At 43.8% G+C, this 20,147-nt stretch overlaps 1 protein-coding gene across 10 annotated transcripts in view; it reads right to left on the bottom strand.

Annotated features, from left to right (window-relative positions):
- Positions 1–446: 446 nt before the first annotated feature.
- TMEM248 (transmembrane protein 248) overlaps positions 447–20,147 on the bottom strand; it is a 52,484-nt gene continuing 32,783 nt past the window's right edge. For 9 of the 10 annotated variants that reach the window (XM_085879358.1, XM_085879353.1, XM_085879352.1 and 6 more), the window contains exons 5-8: positions 18,762–18,915; positions 17,915–18,098; positions 1,351–1,494; positions 447–1,276 (exon numbers count right to left, since the gene is read on the bottom strand). In XM_085879358.1, coding sequence (XP_085735484.1) covers positions 1,241–1,276; positions 1,351–1,494; positions 17,915–18,098; positions 18,762–18,915 — 518 coding nt within the window. In that variant the 3' untranslated portion in view covers positions 447–1,240. The remainder of the gene's footprint in view (positions 1,277–1,350; positions 1,495–17,914; positions 18,099–18,761; positions 18,916–20,147) is intronic. The other variant, XM_085879351.1, reaches the window with a different exon arrangement.

The raw sequence follows: 20,147 nt of genomic DNA, 5'->3' as shown, positions 1-20,147 counted from the left end.
TGAAAATGCTATAACCCAAAACATTGTGAATCAAGAAGTACTTTGAACATTGTATTCCACTTACTGCATTAAAGTAAAATTACTACTGATACTCTGCATCAGTCCCTTTCTCAAACACACCCACCCCAACATGTCGCGCAGAGCGCGGGTAATGCTCGTGGTATATTTAAAAAAAAAAAGAAACAGTGGGTATGAAACTGGAATTAAAGAATACAAGTTTTCATTGGAATACAGGAAAGGTTTTTTTTGCATCTGACTTCACGACCAAACTCGTGAGCTGCAAATCAACACGTGGGGATTAACCAGACATCTTCCGAACCCCATTTTCTTGTACCAAATATGGTTCTAGTTTGACTTGAATCCTCAGCAAGCCATCATGCATAACCTACAAGTCATGCAGGTTAAGAATACCATCAAAAGCACATACAAGCACTCAAAGCCGTCAATACATTTGATTCTTTTAATTTTGGTTATGTTGGACGATTTCTGGAGCTCAAGATATTTTTTCACAGTGCTGTACCATGGTGCAAGCTGTCATTACACAAACATTTTTGGGATCATAATATACAGTATTTTACAAGAGGTTTTCAATCAATAGAAACCTATATATACAAATTGCTGGAACATCAACATTGCCAATAAAAAAAACCCCAAAAAGGTCAAAAAAAGAAATAATAAAAGATGATGCAAAGCCCAAGCAGAGTGGTCTACATAAGCAACCTAAACAGAGCAGCATGCAGATATTGTGGCACTGCAGTATGCCAAGGTGAATGTGCAGAAAGGTCATTTGGAATAAGGCCTCCATACCCAATGGCATCCACATGACTTCACCAGAGACCTTTAGATCAAGGTGACAAACAAATGTAAACAACACCTGCTTTAGGCATCTCAAAAGCAGACCCAGAGGACACCCAGATGAGCTTCAGGCTTTTCTTTGCAGCTTCCAAAATGTAGACATATGCTAGTGGAAGATGCATTGCAATTTAAAGGCCCAATTGGAAATGATGATTGCAAAGCAGATGATCAAAAGTATTCAGTGCTCTCTGCAGCAGTATCCAGGCACTCGCCAGATTCCAAAAAGGCAAACCAACGAGGCCACAGAAAGGAGTGGGGGGAGGGGGGAGGTCAAAGTTGTCCTTACTCCAATATTCCGTACAATCAAAGTCTCTCCAGTGACTTTGGGTGCCCGAGTCCAACGACGTTCCAAAACAGCCAAATCACAGCTGTGGGATCTCCTCAGTTAAGCATCAACCAAACCCACCTGTGGAGAAGCACTCTTAAAGGTTGTCGATGAAAAAAGTAGTTTAAAAAAACAAGAAAAAAGGTACACCTTTAGTTTACATGGCAAACCTTTTCTGAAGAGAAGTCAGCATTGATCAAGCGAGACTTCGGTGGACGTCCACGAATTACAGTAAAACAAAAAGCAGTGATGACCATAACAAATAGGAAGTAACTGGTGTGCAGTAGGTGCAAATTGATCAGCGAGCGATCATCCTGAAAGACAGAACAAAAAAGACATAAAAAAGTTAACAAAATGGGATCACTCCTGAATAAGGGGCACAAACACGATGAGTATGCACCAACAACAACAAAAAAGCTTGGGTGAACAGAGCATGAGCATGAATGAGATTCAACAAAATATGGACGGGCATGAAGGATATGATTGGATTAACCAACTGAGGCATCCAGAGGAAGGAAAAGAGAGACAAAGGAGTGGAGATGAACAGCAAGCTTCCCTTTGGGTAGGGTGACAATGTAGAGAAGTGCACGACATTGCTAGACAAGTGCATATGACCAGTGGCATATGAAAGAACAAGGTCAAATGTGTCCAAGAGCAACGTCCTAAAGGTTTTGTCGGCTAAAAAATAAAAATAAAAAAATAAAGAAAAACACAACAACAACTTCCAATATTTCATCACGTGCCTTGATTAAGCCAATAGCGAGACCAGTCATAATGTATTTACGTATTTACGATATATAGTGTATTTACGAAATAAATAATGTACTGGCGATACCCGTGCACATGCACGGGATAGCAATATAACAATATAACATAGCAGGTAGCAGACGACAGACCGTACACGGGGAATGACAAAAATACGCATTGTGCAACATGCAAGTGGTACTATGGAACGGCAAGACTTCCCAAACATTGTCAGCATGTCCGCTAAGTGCCACAGCAATTTCATAGGGATCGTGTGATGGCGAGCCGAGTTTTTAGTGTGCAAGCTTGGTATTATAATAGAGATTTATGAAATTACAATACGATAAATGGAATAATCTTTAAATAGTAACGTGAACTTTTCGAAACTTTAAAGCAAATGTCCGAATATATTTAAAAGTTCATGATAGACGCTCTCAAAAGGCACCGTCAATGCAAGGATGTGTACATGTGCTTAGTATTTAAGGAGATCCGGATCTTGTATATACAAGAGCCGAGTCCTGGAGGTGAAGGTTTTGTCTTCACAAGAAGAAGAACAACAACAACGCCGAGCTCTCTATGAGCAGCGTTCGCTACGTGAGACGCTGCTAAAAATGATGCTTAAGGTGAGATATCAAATTTCTGTGTTTCCAAATTATCATTGGCCTCTTGAGCATTGAGTTGTTGCGACTGTGGTTCACCTCTTCCTAACCTCCAGTGAGGCAAACTAGTCCATCACAACTTCAAAATCGATAGATTCGGCGAGTTCACACTCAATGGAGAGGATGGCTTGATTAATGAACCTGTCATAGTAGTCCAAGAGCTCGCTGAGATTTAATTGACATGGGAGCTTCAAAAGCTTTGACTCTTTGGTGGGGTACAGGTCACCTACCTGACCACAGAAACACTTGTCTCAAGTGCAGTCAGTGGTGGGTGGGTCTTTCTAATTACCCCCAAATTCAACTTTTTTTGACTTGGTGCCTACAAGGCTGACACCAATGCTACATCGTGAGGAATGCCATACTAATTATGAATCTGCAACTTAAAACAAAATTTTGTGGTAGAAAGGTCACTTAAGACACACTAATTAGTGCTAATTCAGGATTTATTTGACTTAAAAGCTACAACATTGAAACCACATGGAAAATGTTGAGTAAGGTCTCAATATCAAGAATCACCAACTTAAGACAAGATTATGTGGTGGAAAGGTCACTTAAGACAAGGTCAAAGGTAAATTTGCACCGAATGCCCTTCGATTCTACTTTGACAAAGAACCTACAGAACTGAAAACTGGTGGAAAATGTAGAGTTCGATATCTTCATCAATACAATCACCAACTTAAGACCACCTTATGTGGTGGAAAGGTCACTTAAGACAAGGTCAAAGTCAATTCGCATCAAATTACGAGGTAGATATTTAGTGGTGCAAGAATGACTTTCCATTCATTGCTAATGCACAACACTGTGCATAGATACCAGGAAGTTAGCACACGTGGGTGACCCAAATACCTACTTTTTGCCCACGCATGCCCCATATGAGAAGGCGGGAGGCCTCTGATAGTATAGCATTGGAGTTTATGATCAATCTCATGAATGAAAGCACAGGGAGCTACACGTTTTGGTGAAACCCATTGTTTTATATGTCTGTAATTGATGAAATCCATCACACAGGAGGAAATGCAGCAGCATTGATAATGTGTCCCTCCTAATGAGAATGCAGGTTGGCGGTCTCGCAGACTGAGAAAGCAGGATTGTCCGTTCTATCTTGGAGAATGGTGGCTTCACCATCAAGATGACTGGGAAACCATTCAGTCGATGTCCAGTTGATCTAACGCTCGAGCAGACTGTGAATGCCGATGCTGCCTCCAGACAGACTGGTTTGTCATCTGTAACAAGCAACTACAATGCCTCCGATGGATGTTAACAAAGTCTGCAAGAGCTTCGATAATTTCAATGGCACAAGCAATGGTTGGATTGTCTCAGACTGAAGACAACGGCTGAACTTCGTCCAGCATGCATCAAAAGGGACTCCAGTGATCTTCAGAAAGTAATCAGTCAGATAGAAGGTTCCTGCAATCCTTTCCAAATGGAGGAGATGCCTAAGAAGCTATTCAACATCAGCACCGGGAAAGCCACTGCCGAATCTGTCCAGACAAGTTTGCTTGCTGTGCGGGAGAGAGGACAGGAAAGGCACAAGGAATTTGTTACTTCCTGCACTGAAGACCTGACTCGGTTTGAACGTCCTGTTAAAAAGGAGAAGCTCGCAACCTTCAAGGATAATGGCAAGGCAAACAAGCGTGCCCAAGACAAACATATTACATCACTGGTTTGTACTCGGGATCTTACGAGACGAGTCATCATGGCTTGCCAGAGAAAACTAGATTTGGAACATGTTATCTATTATCCGCTGACACCAGTTCCCCTATCCATGTGTAGCACTGATGGCACTATGGTGAAGACTGAGAAGAGTAACCTTCTGGACATTCTTGAGAACAAAGTTCCATCTGCTATGCCTAACTCCATTGATGCCTGCGTCATAGATGGCATTTTCCTGATACACCTTCCTCCACCACACATCCCAGGAACATATGGTGCCTTAGCTGCAGGGATTTTAAAATAGGTTGTTACTCTGTCCCATTTAAGAGTTAACCTTGTGTTCGATGCATACCCTGTACCGTCCATAAAAGACAGTGAAAGGGCACTGAGGGGACTGGATCACTCAGAAGAAAGAGAATATACCACAACTGGGCCAGAACAGCACCGACCTAGAAACATCAATGACACTCTGCAATCGCGATCTTTCAAAACAGCTGCCAAAATTCCTCGCAACAGAGTGGGAGGCACAGCAGTATGCGCAGGTCATTCAAGGATGTCAGGTGTACCTCTCCTATCTTGGAGAATGCTTCCGTTTTCATGTGCTGGATGGAAGAGTCATTAAAGAAGAAATGGAGGCTTTGAAGACAAACCATGAGGAAGCCGATACGTTGATATGTATTCATGTGACATCGACAATGACAAAGCGACAAACATTGCAGTAAGGGCTTCAGACACTGATGTGGCCATCATTCTGTTGAATCACTGTGAACGATTCAGGGCTCACATTTGAATGGATACAGGGACATCGGCCAAGAATAACAGGAGATTCATAGACATAACTTCTATCAGTAAGGCATTGGGAACACCACTATGTCAAGAACTTCCTGCTTTCCATGCCTACACCAGCTCCGACTACACTTCAGCATTCCACAAAAAAGGGAAGAAACGTCCATTCAAAATCCTAGAGGAAAACAGGAGCGTCCAAATGGCATTTGGAGAAATGGCTCGAGGAAAGTTGGGAACAGATGCCTTAAGGCCCCGTCACACCTTGACGTTTTGCCAACGTATGCCGATTTTTGAATTTTTTTTCTAAAACGCTGGCACACGTTGAATACGTTATGGGTAAGTTTTGATAACATTGAGAGCACGCTGAAAAACACTGCCATACGTCGTTGTACGTTGGCTTTAAACGTTTTACTTTTTGGTTGTCCTCAAATTTTTTCATGCTTGAAATTTCACGACATATGCCGGCGTATGACTCACACGTTCCGCTACGCTGGCCACAAGTTGTATGCACGGTCTGCGATCGTTGACAGACGTCAACACATGCTACTTGTAAGTTAATCATAAGTTGAGACACGCCGAGGTAATATTTAGCGTACCCGAAACTTATTTCCAACCTATGATTAACGTGTTGTTGGCACGTTACGCGATCGTTGCCACACATCGACAGACGTTACTTTTAAGTTACTCATAGGCTGAAAGACGTCGGTATTATGGATCGTCCTTGCGTCAGCGTCCACGGCCACGGCCAGGACACTTATTTGCAGCATTCTTCAAACTTTTCTTCGGCATGACGAGGATGTTCACACTTCGATGTCTAGCTTGGCTATGATTCCAATTGTCCATCGGCAGCGTCTATTTAAAATAGTCGAGTTTGAGCGTTTTAACAAGTTCAGAAGAAACGCTTCAAATTTCCAAACCCCAGCGTCAAAAAACAAAGGCGAGTGACAGCAATTTAAATCGTTCATTGCAAACAATGAAAATAGTTGAGTGGTACCGTTTAAAAGTCGTTGAGTGTAAAAAAAATCCAATTGTTGAGCGCAAGCGTCTACTTTCAATAGTGGGGTTTGAGTGATTTATCACGTTCAATAGAAACGATTAAAATTTCCGAGCGCCAGCGTCAAAAAACAAAAGGCGAGTGACAGCAATTTAAATCGTTCATTGTAAACAATGAAAATAGCTGAGTGGTACCGTTTAAAAGTCGTTGAGTGTAAAAAAAAAAAATCCAATTGTTGAGCGCAAGCATCTACTTTCAATAGTGGAGATGCAGCCATTTAAATCGTTGAGTGGCAGCCTATGAATAGCAAACCCTACGTCACCGGCAAAGATAAACTGCCGCACGATATGGATAAGTTAGGCTATCGTTGGGCATAGTTTGTGAACGCCGGCTTCACGATAATTATTCGTTGGTATATCGTATCTATAAATAATCAAAGCGCTCTATGCACATTATTAGTTCATTGTGCATTTGTCCAACCCGTTATGAATAGACCTAAATCGTAAAAACAAGCTATAGCTCATTGTTGAAAAAGCCCCATAAAAAATTAGCCGCGAAGAACTTCGAACAATGGTGAAAAGATGTCTCCTACCCGTGGACACGCGGACGCAAGGACGATCCATCATAACCCACACCGTCCCCCTCACACTCACCTACTACTGCCAACATGAACAAACTACTACTAATACTAATACTGATACTGATACTGCTGACATGGACATCGACTCAAAAAGGACTCGAAAACACTGTTGGGTTCCCCTTTTATGAGCAGCATTTTTATATACCAATTCCCAACACCGCTGGGAACACGTCTTTATATGGCAGTTGTAAGCTAGAAACACGTTAATTCATTTTTTTTTTGTCGACCGGAAGACGTCATTGGAATACGTCTACATACATCGATGTGTGTTGGGACTACGTAAAGAATTGGTTCAAAGCACGTCAAACATAAGTTAGAAATAAGTTTCGCGTAAAAAAGACATTACCGCGACATGTTTCGACTTATGAGTAGCTTATAAGTAGCCTTTGTGGACGTGTGTAAGCGTCCACATATCGTGTATAAAACTTATCCCCATCGCATGCGGAGCGTGTGTCATACGCCGAGTACGTCGTAAAATTTTGAACAAGTTTAAAATTTCTTGACGTACTCTACTTACTACGACGTATGATAGCATACTTTAGCGTTCTACTCACGTATACCAAACTTACTCATACTGTATTTGACGTGCCCCAACGTTTTAGACACATTTTTCTTAGGTCGGCATACGCTGGCAAGATCGCCAAGGTGTGACCGCGATGTTGACACTTCCATTTCTACGGCAGTTATGATTCGAATCGTTGTGCGTCAGCCTTTTAATAGGCTACGTCACGACATCGTCGGCGATGCGTGCAACGCGCTATGCCTAAGTTAGACTATTGTTGGGCATCGGTTGTGTAGACCGACAACAGGTTCAGCATTCGTTGGTATAAGTTATCTATAACACAACGAAACGTTCTGTGTCCGTTACCAATGCGTTATACATAAGACCAAGTCGCTATGAATATGTCCGAATCTTAAAAAAAAACATCAAAAGTTCAACGTAAGCCAGCGTTTTACATACATTTTAATACATTGCCATCGCTGGCTAAAACGTCAAGGTGTGACCGGGCCTTTAGAAACAATCTTGTCCTTCACAGCAAAAATGTATGGTGCCAAAGCAAATCAGACGCTTTCTCTGAACAAACATCGTTTCAAGGTCTTTGAAAGACGTATGCACCAAAAGCTAGAGCAAAGAATCCCTTCGAGAAACTGAAGGGGATTGATGCATCAATGGTTCCACCGTATGCTGAAGTCACCCAGCAAATCAAGCGTGCAATGTTCGTTGCCAAAATGTGGGCAGATTCCCACGAGAAAGTGATACAGCAACAGCCGACAAAAGAAGATGGATGGGAACTTAAAGGAAATGTCTATGAAGTCCTGTGGTTTGATGGATCCCAAATGCCGGATTCACTTGTCCCAGAAGAAGGGGAGACAGAAACTGATCTGGAGGATGACGATGATCTGATGGACTTTGAACCCAACTCCTCAGACGACGAGGATATGCCATCCTCAGATGAAGATGAGGAATTGTAATCTCACTGGATATATTGACAAAATATGGCATTAGCATTATTAGTCACAGGAGGCAACTACCAGTTTCCAAACTCAATACAAACAACGTGGCACCTTTAAACCCTGGATTTGATGCAATTTGATCTTGCACTAATTAGTGTCTGTCTTAAGTGACCTTTCCACCACAAAATTTTGTCTTAAGTTGCAGATTCATAATTAGTAGGGCATGCCTCACGATGTAGCATTGGTGTCAGCCTTGTAGGCACAAAGTCAAAAAAAGTTGAATTTGGGGGTAATTAGAAAGACCGCCCCAACCCCACCCACCACTGACTGCACTTAAGACAAGGGTTTCTGTGGTCAGGTAGGCTACCTGTACCCCACCAAACAGTCAAAGCTTTTGTAGCTCCCATGTCAATTCAATCTCAGCTAGCTCTTGGACTATAGCTCATTTTGGATCTGAGGTAGGTCTTAATCAGTTTCAGTTTGAATGATGGACACGGACACATCTCTGAGTTGGTGGATTTTTATTCAAGGTGATGTCACCAATTTGATGGGTGTTGGGTCATTTCCTCATGTGGTCGATCCAAGATTTCACACTGATCCAGTTTGATCTCATCCTGTAATGAAAGACCTCCGAGAACATTTTGAACAAGTATTAAGGACTTGTGGATAGTTTCAGTGGTCTTTCATGGAATAAATTGGTTATCATCCTGAGTTGGTAACAGGCACGTTCATAACATGCATGGAATCCGATTAATGATATTGTTACGTTTGTGGGGGTAGAAAGAAGAATTTAATTTGGAATATAGCATTGTGTAGAGTTACTTGATCCGTGGACGTGTTGGAGGCATCTCAATGTAATTAAGAAGGGAACCTGTGAGCTTAAGTGTTCTGTGAAACCACACGAGGAGGAGGTGTCGTGTTAATTAGCTCGGGTTTAAGAATAAGATTCCTCAGCATGTAATTGCCCCTCTGATTTTTCCTTATGTTTGTATATTTCAAGATCGGCAATAAAGGTGGGAAACACGTCCCTAAAACCACAAGCGGGCAGAAAGCCCCGCCTTCAAAGGGTGACAATAGGCGAAGTTACGCCCCCCCCCCCCAGAGGCTGACTGATGGGTATGACATCAGAAGCTGTCTGAGTGGGCAGAAGCCCCACCTTCCCGGGTTTTGTGCGAGCAGGCCACGCCCTGGCGGTGGAGGATATCTAGGCGTGATCGAGAAGGTTAGCTGGCACATTTTGTCGAGCCGTGATCATAGAGGAAGGGGGTTGCGGATTTTGGATAGGTGAGAGCGGAGGGTGAGCGCAAGCCAAGAACAACGACACGACCCTTGTATTCGTGTTGAGGTGATTTGGCTCGCGTGGTGAAGTAAGATGCTGGCCTTTGGCTGGCTCTTGGTTGGGTCGGTGAGGACGATCGGCACACACAAAGCCGTTGCACTGGGTCTCTGAGCTTTGGTGTGGAGTGCCGTTCGCGCATTGCCTGGCGTGCATTTGTCCCGCTATGAGAGAAGCGCCATTTTGTTGCGCACGTCTGCACGTGTGATTAGAAGCGCCTCCATTCCAAGTTCCACATAGACCAGCTCTGGGCCAAGCTAAGTACAAAAATAGTTGAAAGAAAGGGTTTTCTTTTTATCGTTTCCCCGTTGTCTATATTTAAGTCTGTGTGAAGAGGCGCCTCGACTAGGATTTATTTGCCACGTTTTTATCATTACCTTTTGAATTATTGTCCTTTGTAAACAGTTGCTCATTTTCATTAAATGCGGCCATTTTAATAAACGGTATCCATGTATCTGTATAAACCCCCCTTATGCTGTGCTCCTCCACCCCTCCACCAATGCCCCATGCCCTTCGAGCACATCTGATAATCTCAGAGGATCAACGTGTCCGCCTATCAATAAGGAACCGCTTGGCCGTCCCGGGGGCTGGGTGTTAACCGTCCGTCACCACACTTTGGGTTGGGAGGGGTTAACCTGGGCTGGCCACCCCCGCAACGACATTTAACCACTCTGCCATTAATTTGTGCAAATTACAGATCATTCCATTCACCTGTGAAGCATTAGACTCCAGCATGTGACAATAATTGCTTACATTTTGAATGTGGTTATCACGTGGTTCCTGGTCAAGCGACAACATGGCAAGAGGTGCAAATTGTTGTGGAATGGACTTATTGGGGTTAAAAATGTATATCTCAAAATCATTTCCTTTATTGCATGTTTTAGCACACGAGAGAGAAAATGAACTGCAATAGGAATATGCATTGCTAATCGTAGATAAAGCCTGTCGTCCCCCACCTCCCTACCCCCCCCCCCCAATGTTTGTTTTCTAAAACTCCTTCTCCGTTAACCCCTTTTAATTGTTTTACCCTCTATAAATATGTATTTCATGTTATTTTCAGGAATCGCAGCTAAGCAGACCAACCGAGAAACAAGTTTTCACATAGAGGCCAAACATCGAACATTGGAGAGATAATGAGAAGGATTGAGGCAGGGCTTTGACCCGAGTAGCACCTGAAACATGTCCACGGGTCCCTCCCTGCCTGCCTCTGGCCGCCCCAGTTCAGTGGTCATCCTGCAGCACCCATATTGGCTGTAAATGGGTTTTCCTGTCTTGTCCATTTCTATCTGGGGCTCTAAGGTTAGGCCAAGTAAGAATCTTCCGTTCGTATGAATCCTCAGGACACGTATTTCTTTGACTGTAAACAACACTATTGCATTCCTGTTCCTCCCTTTCCCATTATAATCTCAATGCGTCTCGAGTGGTTCAAACTGCTGTGATCGCTGAAGCAGCATGCAACGCTCAATTCGATCCACTCTCCGACTGGGTGAGGTGTCCGCTCGCATTTCCGTTTTTAGTCCCCAGGTGAGAGAAGTCAGGTGCGTCGCCCGATTGGCCACAGCCGTTCTAAATGGACTAAGTATAGGAGCACATAGGCTCTTGATCCAGCCCGGGGTATCAGGACCGATTGGCCAGCGTAATCCCGACAAAATTAGTTTGTCAGGATTGGGATCAGGACACGAGACTGAGTCTGGCAGACTCAACAATATTATACTTAAACAAGAAGCAGGAACAGATTAGAAACATCACAGCTCATTGTATACTCAAATCAACTGCCTTCGTGAAATGGAAACGAAAGCACAAGGGGTGCATCTAAATCACAAGGAACCAAAATTAACCTCACAATCATTGAAAGGAACTAAAATGGATCAGCCTCACAAGTGCAGACCCTTTGCAGTGTGTATGTAACGCCATTAGAATTGGCAAAAGATCTTGGAATTTGCTTTCACATCTGTTTATACACTCGTTTACCCTTAAAACCCTACACAAGATAAACCAGAACGGCACTCAGTAGAGCGCATACTGTTACATATTTGGAAGCTCATTGCACTCAACATTCAGGTCCTTATAGAACAGTTATATCGGTAAAGGCCCTGTCACACCTTGACGATTTAGCCAGCGTATGCCGACGTATGAAAAATTTGTCTAAAACGCTGGCACACATCGAATACATTATGGGTAAGTTTGGTATACGTCGTAGTATGCTGGCATACGTCGTAGTATGCTGGCATACGTCGTAGTATGCCGAGCTGTTGATAAAATTTTAACATGCTTGAAATTTTTCGACGTTACTTGTAAGTTACTCATAAGTCGAAACACGTCGAGGTAATGTTTTAGCGTCAGTGTTCCAGACTCCATGGTTTTTTTATTATTATTTTTTTTTCTTCGGCATGACGGTGATGTTGACACTTATATTTATAGTACGGTTACAATATAATGTAATTAATAGGCTGCCGCTCAATGACTTAAATCATAACCATACTAGAAATCGAAGTGTCAACATCACAGTCACGCCGAAGAAAAAAAAAAATCATGGAGTCTGGAACACTGACGGGTTCCTCCTGTGTGAACTCCATTTTTAATATACCAATTCCCCTAAACGCTGCCAATATGCCATTATACGGTAGCTGTAAGTTAGTAACACGTTCAGCAAGTTCTGTGGTCGTCCGGAAGACGTCAAATACATCGACATACGTCAATGTGCGTTGGAGATACGCTACACATAGGTTCAAAGCACGTTACTCATAGGTGAGAAATAAGTTTCGGGTAGGTAAACATTACCTCGATGCGTTTCGACTTATGAGTAACGTGTGTCGACGTGTGTCAACGATCGCGTAACGTGCCTACAACTTATGCCAGCGTATGCGGAACGTGTGCGTCATACGCTGGATACGTCGAAAAATTTTCAACATGCTGAAAATTTGTCGACGTACTCGGCGTACTACGACGCATGCCAGCATGATCTTGACGTATACAAAACTTACCCGTAACGTATTCGACGTGTGCCAGCGTATTCGGCAAATTTTTCATACGTTGGCATACGCTGGCTAAAACGTCAAGGTGTGACAGCAGCTTGACACTTCGATGTCTAGTGCGGTTACGATTTGAATCGTCGAGCCGCAGCCTTTTAATAGGCTACGCCACGTGATCGTCGGCGATACGCTGCCGCACGCTATGCATAAGTTAGACTATCGTTGGGCAAAGGTTGTGAACGCCGACAACACGCTCAGCATTCGTTGGTATAAGTTATCTAAACGTTCTGTGTACGTTACTAATATGTTATGCATACTTCCAGCTCATTATGAATACGTCCAAAACTGGAAAAAAACATCAATAGTTCAGCGTACGCCAGCATTTTACATACATTTTGATACCTTGTCATACGCTGGCTAAAACGTCAAAGTGTGACAGGGCCTTTAGTGTGTGTTTATAGTTAGGGCCCCCTATCTGTGTCTAACGGGAATTACATGTGTGCGCTGCGGAGTTTCATTTACAATAAACCTTCACTTCACACACAGACGCCATTGCCCACGTGCGTTCGGCCACGTACGTGGGCGGAGATTTCCATCGCCTCAGACCGGGACTCCGCCCAAGAAGGCAGGGGTGTGCCCCTTGTCCAATCACGCCACAGAAAGCGACTTTCCCACGGCACCCTGGCCAATGAGATCGAGATTGCCACAGAGAGCGACTTTCCCACGGTACCCCGGCCAATGGGATTGAGATTGCCACAGAGAGCGACTTTCCCACAGCACCCCGGCCAATGGGATTGAGATTGCCACAGAGAGTGACCTTTCCCACGGCACCCCGGCCAATGGGATTGAGATTGCCACAAAGAGCGACTTTCCCACGACGCCTCATCCAATGAGGGTGGAGAGCGCCTCAGACAGCGATTTGCTCACCCCAGAGGAAAAAGGAATAAAAAGGAACCCCAGGCTGGGTGAGAAAAGGGTGGTGGTCATGGTCGTGGTGGTCATGGTCGTGGTGGTCATCATCATCGTGTTGCGGGTTCAAGTCCCGCCGAGCTGGATCATCGTCGCCTCTGACCTTCTCCTTGATCTTGGTCGATTGGTGCGTGGCTGGTTGGGGAGTACCTGTGTGGCGGTACCTGGTGCTTGGAGCGGCATCGTGTTGCGGGTTCGAGTCCCGCCGAGCCGGATCGTCGAAGACCACACGAGGTGGACAGGTCCAAGCACAGGCTCTGGTCTCCAGCTCACCTGTCCTCGAGCTGGAAGCCTTCAATAAAGACCATTGAGGTCCATTTATTTTGGGTGTGTGTGTGTCTATATGTGGGCCAGTCTTTAATTAGCAACTGTATAAGTGCTTGTGTATAAATTTCAATTTCTTTGATAGTCAGATAACTCTGCTCTTCTGTGTTCCCCTCCCTGCCTATTGTAAATAAATATCCATTTTGTTAAATGTATCAGCTCGTTTCTGTGCTTCTTTCATTGGCTTCGCAAGGTGCATGTTGGGAAATTGGGAAACAGTAAATTGTGCATTTGGACCGACGGGTCTTGGTAACCATCCGCTCGGGTTACGCACGGTTCGAGCACGATAACGGCTCGTTCCGCTCGAGGCCTGCCGAGGGTGCGAATTCCCTGGTAGCTTTGCCGCATGGATACTTAGGTATATTTAAGTTGGCAATTCACCCTATTCCACGTGGCCAAATTATTGGCGATTCACGGTCCTGGAAGGGACCTGTGCCGTTAGAAGTTCTCCGAGGAGCTCAATCTAAATTCTGGCTGTTCGTTGGAGCCGACTCTACTGCTCTACCTAGCGGTCGTGCTCGCCACCGAAACTCAGCATCACAACAATACCTCCACCAAGCTGAAAAGTTGACATTTTGTTTCCCACCCATAGGCTGGATCCGGATCTGAACCAAAATCTAATCAGCTTGTTCTCGCCACCAAACCAACTCAACCACCTAGTTTTGTCGCAACTTGTCCAGAACGTTTTGAAACATCGTGCTACATTTCTCAATGGTGAAGAATCACTTGGGGAAGTGGAGTGGCGGCTGGACCCAAATCATATCCAGGATCCTCCTGATGACTCCATCTTTGCTCTTTACTTCTTCAGGTTCCTTCTTGGTGTTCCATTTCATTAAAAAGATAATTTTATCCGGATCCGGATCTTCCCCAAAATCCAATCATTTCGTCCGTGTCATACACCCAACCTCACAACCATATTTCATCCAAATCCGTCCACAACTTTTTGAGATATCCTGTTCAAAGACAGACAGAGGTGAAAACAACCACTCACCTCATGAATGCCTCCACTCATCTCATCAATGCTCCCCCCCCACCTCTACCATTTTCTGTCAAGTGATTGTCGTGCGAGATATCATTGGACAATCGTCAAACTCACGAGTCTTTTGCTTTCACACAGCCATTAAGCTGACACACATTTGCCACTGGCTCTGTGTTAATTCCTGAGACGCAGTGTTTCGATGTGGCTCCGAAGTGCAAGGCAACATTTTCTGGATAGTCTCCTGCAGAAAAGCCCAGTGCAGTACAATCCTTCACCAATTCACCAGGTCAGTCAAACTTTCAGTGTCTACAAACTTTCAATCCATTTTTGACGACGATCTGATATCAGTCGTGGCGAGTTTAGGTTTAGTGTTCAGGTTCCTTTGGTCGCATTTTGTGCACGTCTATATCAGAAATATTTTGTGTATTTACATCGTTTTTATGAAGATCCGTCCCAAAGATTCCAAAATCTTCAGCTTTTCTTTCGACTCAGTTAGTCACAGGCTTTAAGCCTTTTTATCGAGTCGCTCGATTTTTCCATATTCTCCTGTGGAGAAAGTAAGTTTATGGTGGGACACCACCAGCTTTGGGTAAATTAACCAGTTTTCCCAAGACTCGTTTGCAATTCCTATTGTTTCGTGCACTTGGGTGTGACCCTTTTGCAGATATTTTCTTTGTTAACAAATGTAAATAATCACAACATCCTTCTTAAAGCTATCATTTACAAATAGACCACAATCAAAAGCAGTGTTTCCACTTGGTGTGTTAAATAGTGAAACAAGCAAAAGTTGCTTTCTCAAAGTAAGACGTGCATTGATTTTGACATATTGTGGGCCAGCTACCACTTGGGACAAAAACACCAACAAGAAAGCAAATGAGCCACATCCTACAGTTTCAAGTTCTACACAACCTTCAAAGTCCCAGCTATCATATTTTCCGGCTCTGGAAACAGAGTCTCCCTCGGAGCGACTCAACATCTGGTGCCTCTCCTCCAATGATACTTCTGCCGCTGCTGGCTCCAGCCAATGACTTGAGCGGTCCATTGGCGGACTGAGACATCTTAAGCCTTACATGCAGACAATGTGTGAAGATCGGATGAATGGACTGATATTAAATGCACATTCACTATGGAATTAAATTGCATTAAATCAGACTTTTTCCACATCGTAACACACAACTTCCAAGTGAAAAACAAATTCGACAAATTTCAGAAAACTTAATTAAAATTTAAAAATTAGAATATCTTGGTTGGATAAGTGTCAACCCCCCTAAGTTAATACTTGGTGGAAGCACCTTGGACAGCAATTACAGCTGTGAGTCTGTTGGGATAGGTGGGTCATTCTACCTCAATTCACCCAAGGGTTGTAACCCAACCCCCTCAGATTTGGCTAATTTTTTGCATGTATGTAATATATGATAGTCTATGTTCACATACAAAATTTAGCTAAATCGGACTAGGGGTTGACGAGATATGACCTTGAGAACTTTTGACCTTTTCGACTAATGTCGCGTTTCCACCAAACTTCAAATCCTCATATCTCAGCAACCCCTTGCCCTATCTCGATTATTTTGGTGTCGTTGGAAAGGTAATTGTCCATAGAATGCAAATCCAGCATCGGTTCATCGATCGAGTTAAGTTAGGGGTGGATTATTTGTTGACCTGACATTTGACCTTGTATGAAAATGAAAGTTCATACTGTCTACTATAACATATCAAAAAACCTGGAGGGGTAGTATTTTTTGTCCTCGAGATATTTTCGGACAAAGTTCAAAGGTTGTAAAAATGCAACCAAACCAAGCTTGATTTTGGTGTGAGGGACACGGTCGAGAGATGACAGAGCTATGAGATGGCATGTAAGATCAGGGCATTACGGCTGGATTTCCTTTGACGCATGAAGAAGACTGCACGATTATCGTATTCGTGCTGAGGTGAATTGGCTCACGTGGTGGAGCAAGGCGCTGGCCATTGGCTCTTGGCTGGGTCATGAGACCAACCTTGAAGCCTCATGTATATCACCGAAGGGAGCGGCGCCATTCTGCAGAGAGCAGCAGTGTCGGCAAGTGCGATCGACGAGGAAGCCACATGGCCGTTCGTGGGCCCTGATGTTGAATACCGCTTCGCAAATTACCTCACATATGTTTCTCACCCAGAGTGGCTCGGCACCATTTTTGGGCTCGTCTTCCCACGCAAGACGAAGAGACTCGATCCCAAAGTTCAATAGAGACCATCTCTACACAGCGAAGTACCATAATAAAGGGAGGATTTTCTTTTATTTCGTTTTCCCCTTGTCTGCATTAAAGTCTGTGTATAGAAGCACCCCATTGCAAGGCTTTAATTTACCTCGTGTTTTATGATCACATTTTGAATTACTATCCTTGTAAATATTTCTTCTATTTTCATTAATTCCCCATGTTTATTTTAAGTTGCTGGTGTTGCTGTTGCTGGTGTTTTTTTGTTATTTTAAGTTGCTGGTGTTTAAGTTGCTGGTTTGAGTGTAAACCCCTTGTGCTGTGCAATCCATCTGCTCCGTCCGTGCCACCCATGCCTTCCCACACGCGCCATAATCTCCGAAGATCACGTGTCCGCCTCTAAGGAAAACCATCCGGCCTGGTCAGTGTTAACTCTGTCCATCCACCACAATTGGGTTGGGGGGAATAAACTAACCACCAAGCCTGTGACAATATCATTTTTTGGCCCCATCTCTCAATGGTGAAGAATCACTTGAAAGATTCTCATATCAGGATCCAGATCTTCACCAAAATTTAATCAGTTCATCCTTGTCACACACCCAACCTATCCACCAAATTTCATCTGTATCCGTCCATAACTTTTTGACCTCCTTCACCTTCGGTGGCAGAGGTAAAAATGATGAGTAGCTGCAAACAAATCAGTTTTGTTGTACAATTATGATGTGTTGCATGGTTTCGGGCACACACACAAAGATTCGAGTTAAAAAAATTTTTTTGTTATTCTCTTCAACTTTAATTTTGGAATTTTAACAGGTGAAAAAAAAAATTGAAATAATCAATTTGGCCAACAACCGATTCTTAATGAAATGCCAGCCGCTTACTGGTTCCTGTTTATGCGTTCATTCATTCCGTTGCTGGTTGTGCCCAATTGTTGCACCACTACCCCCACTCCCAGGTCAATGTTGCCTTCCACAAGCCTTGCTCATGTCAGAATTTTTTTTTTTTAAATCACATCATAATCACACAGGTAATACCTCTGGGATGATGACAGATAGACGGGGATCGAGTGTATGGTAAACCTTTCCCACAACTCCCTTATAGCACCAGAATGGGTTGAAATCTTGAGATGACCTGCTTTCCATGTCCCTCACAATTAGCGGCAGGATGTAAGAGAAGCTGGTGTTCACAAAGCCATCTGCATTGCAAGTTGATGGTCGTCTGGAAGCGCACCACGTCACCAATTAATAAAACCTTCACAATAAACCGAACCCCCCCCCACCCCCACCCCCACCCCCTAAAGTAGGGGTGACAAAACCAGAGCATAGCTTTGCACCAAATTACCCTTAATAAAAATAACATAGTGTAACAACAGGTAAGATACTAGCAAATTCGTACCCAAATTGCAATACTTGATGATGGACCAGCTCTGAAATTACCTCAGCACAAGGCAGCAGGATAAAAGCAGCAAGGAACTGACAAACATTGTCCTCTGCTGATTTAGTGCGTGTTCTTTCTTAGGTATTTATTTGATTCATGCATCAGTCAATCCACAACCTCAGTTGTGGATCGGCTGATGTCGGTAATTGACTGATGTGGATCCATGACCAATGTTGTGGATCCACCGCTTGGAGAGGTTCTGGGCTGAAAGGATTGAACCTCAAGGAAGAACGGTGCCCAGCTGATGATCCATTTGATCAGGAAACTGTGTGTGTGTGTGTGTGTGTGTGTGTGTGTGTGTGTGTGTGTGTGTGTGTGTGTGTGTGTGTGTGTGTGTGTGTGTGTGTGTGTGTGTGTGTGTGTGTGTGTGTGTGTGTGTGTGTTAAAATTGTTAGGAACAGTTGTGTGAAAGAAAAACGAGATGTACACAAAGCGTGGGCTCACAGAGTACTGGGGAAGGCAGATTGCGCAGCAGTGATGGTGAGACAGGTATTATAAAAGACAATCTGCTGGCATTGTCCACGAAGAAGGCAGTCCTCAGAACCCCACAAGCTTGGCAGGGAAAATGTCATATTTATTTCCAGCTGTGCATCTCTTCCTACAGAGTGAAAAGGGAGGTGAGGGGAGGGGGAAGATGATGGAAGAAACAAAGAAAAAGAAAGGAAAAGGCCTCCGAGTTCAAAACAAAGCACATCATAAGACTGCACATACAAGTACCAAATTGACTTTTGATGAATACAGGGTGTTGACAAGATTAAACATGATATATCTCAAGTCAAAGAGGTCCTGCTTTAAGCAGGTCATCTTCAAGCTTTGCTCCACAAACACCACTACCAAGTAACAATTTCATAAGGTTCCTCTCCAACATGTAATCTGGATTTGGTCTCCAGCTCAAGGATCGAGAGAGAGATAGAAAAAAATTGCAATTGACTGACAAGTAACATAAAAAGTTGAGCAAAGGTTTACCCGGATATTATTGGTTCACTAAAAAATAAGTGACCACTATATTCGTTATTGGTCTGTCTGTCTGTCTGTCTGTCTGTCTGTCTGTCTGTCTGTCTGTCTGTCTGTCTGTCTGTCTGTCTGTCTGTCTGTCTGTCTGTCTGTCTGTCTGTCTGTCTGTCTGTCTGTCCTGAGCATAGCTCCGTGGGTTTTGATCCGATCCTGATAAAATTTTGGTGGGAGGTTTATATCATGATCAAGTTGTGTTTTCCTGAGAATGGGCGTAGTACGCCCATTATTGGCGGAGCCACGCCCAAAAAACGTATTTTTAGGGGGTAGCCGATTTCAATTTGCATCTTCTCCTCGGGGTTTTGGTATTTGGTTAGCCCAATGGTACCTGCACAGCCCCACGGAGCTCAATTTTTCATTTTTCTCCCAAGGTCAAGGTCACGAACTTAGAAAATTGCGAATTTTGACATTAAAATCAATCTTGTCCGAGGGATTTGTCGAATCTGGCAGGGGTTTCGGTATTTGGTTAGCCCAATGGCACCTGCATAGCCCCATGGAGCTCGATTTTTTTCATTTTCGTCCCAAGGTCAAGATCACGAACAAAACGTGTTTTTAGGGGGTAGCCGATTTCAATTTGCATCTTCTCCTCGGGAGTTTGTCGAATCTGACAGGGGTTTCGGTATTTGGTTAGCCCAATGACACCTGCATAGCCCCACGGAGCTCGATTTTTCATTTTCGCCCCAAGGTCAAGGTCACAAGGCCATGAACTGAGAAAATTGCGAATTTTGACATAAAAAATCCATCTTCTTCTCGGGGGTTTGTCGAATCTGGCTGGGGTTTCGGTATTTGTTTAGCCCAATGGCACCTGCATAGCCCCAC

This window comes from Eptatretus burgeri, chromosome 4 (assembly GCF_056783735.1).
Source record: "Eptatretus burgeri isolate ZD-2024b chromosome 4, Ebu_testis_v1, whole genome shotgun sequence".
NCBI classification, from domain to species: domain Eukaryota; kingdom Metazoa; phylum Chordata; class Myxini; order Myxiniformes; family Myxinidae; genus Eptatretus; species Eptatretus burgeri.
The sequence above is the reverse complement of the archived record's forward strand: the minus strand, read 5'-3'. Positions and strand labels throughout refer to the sequence as shown.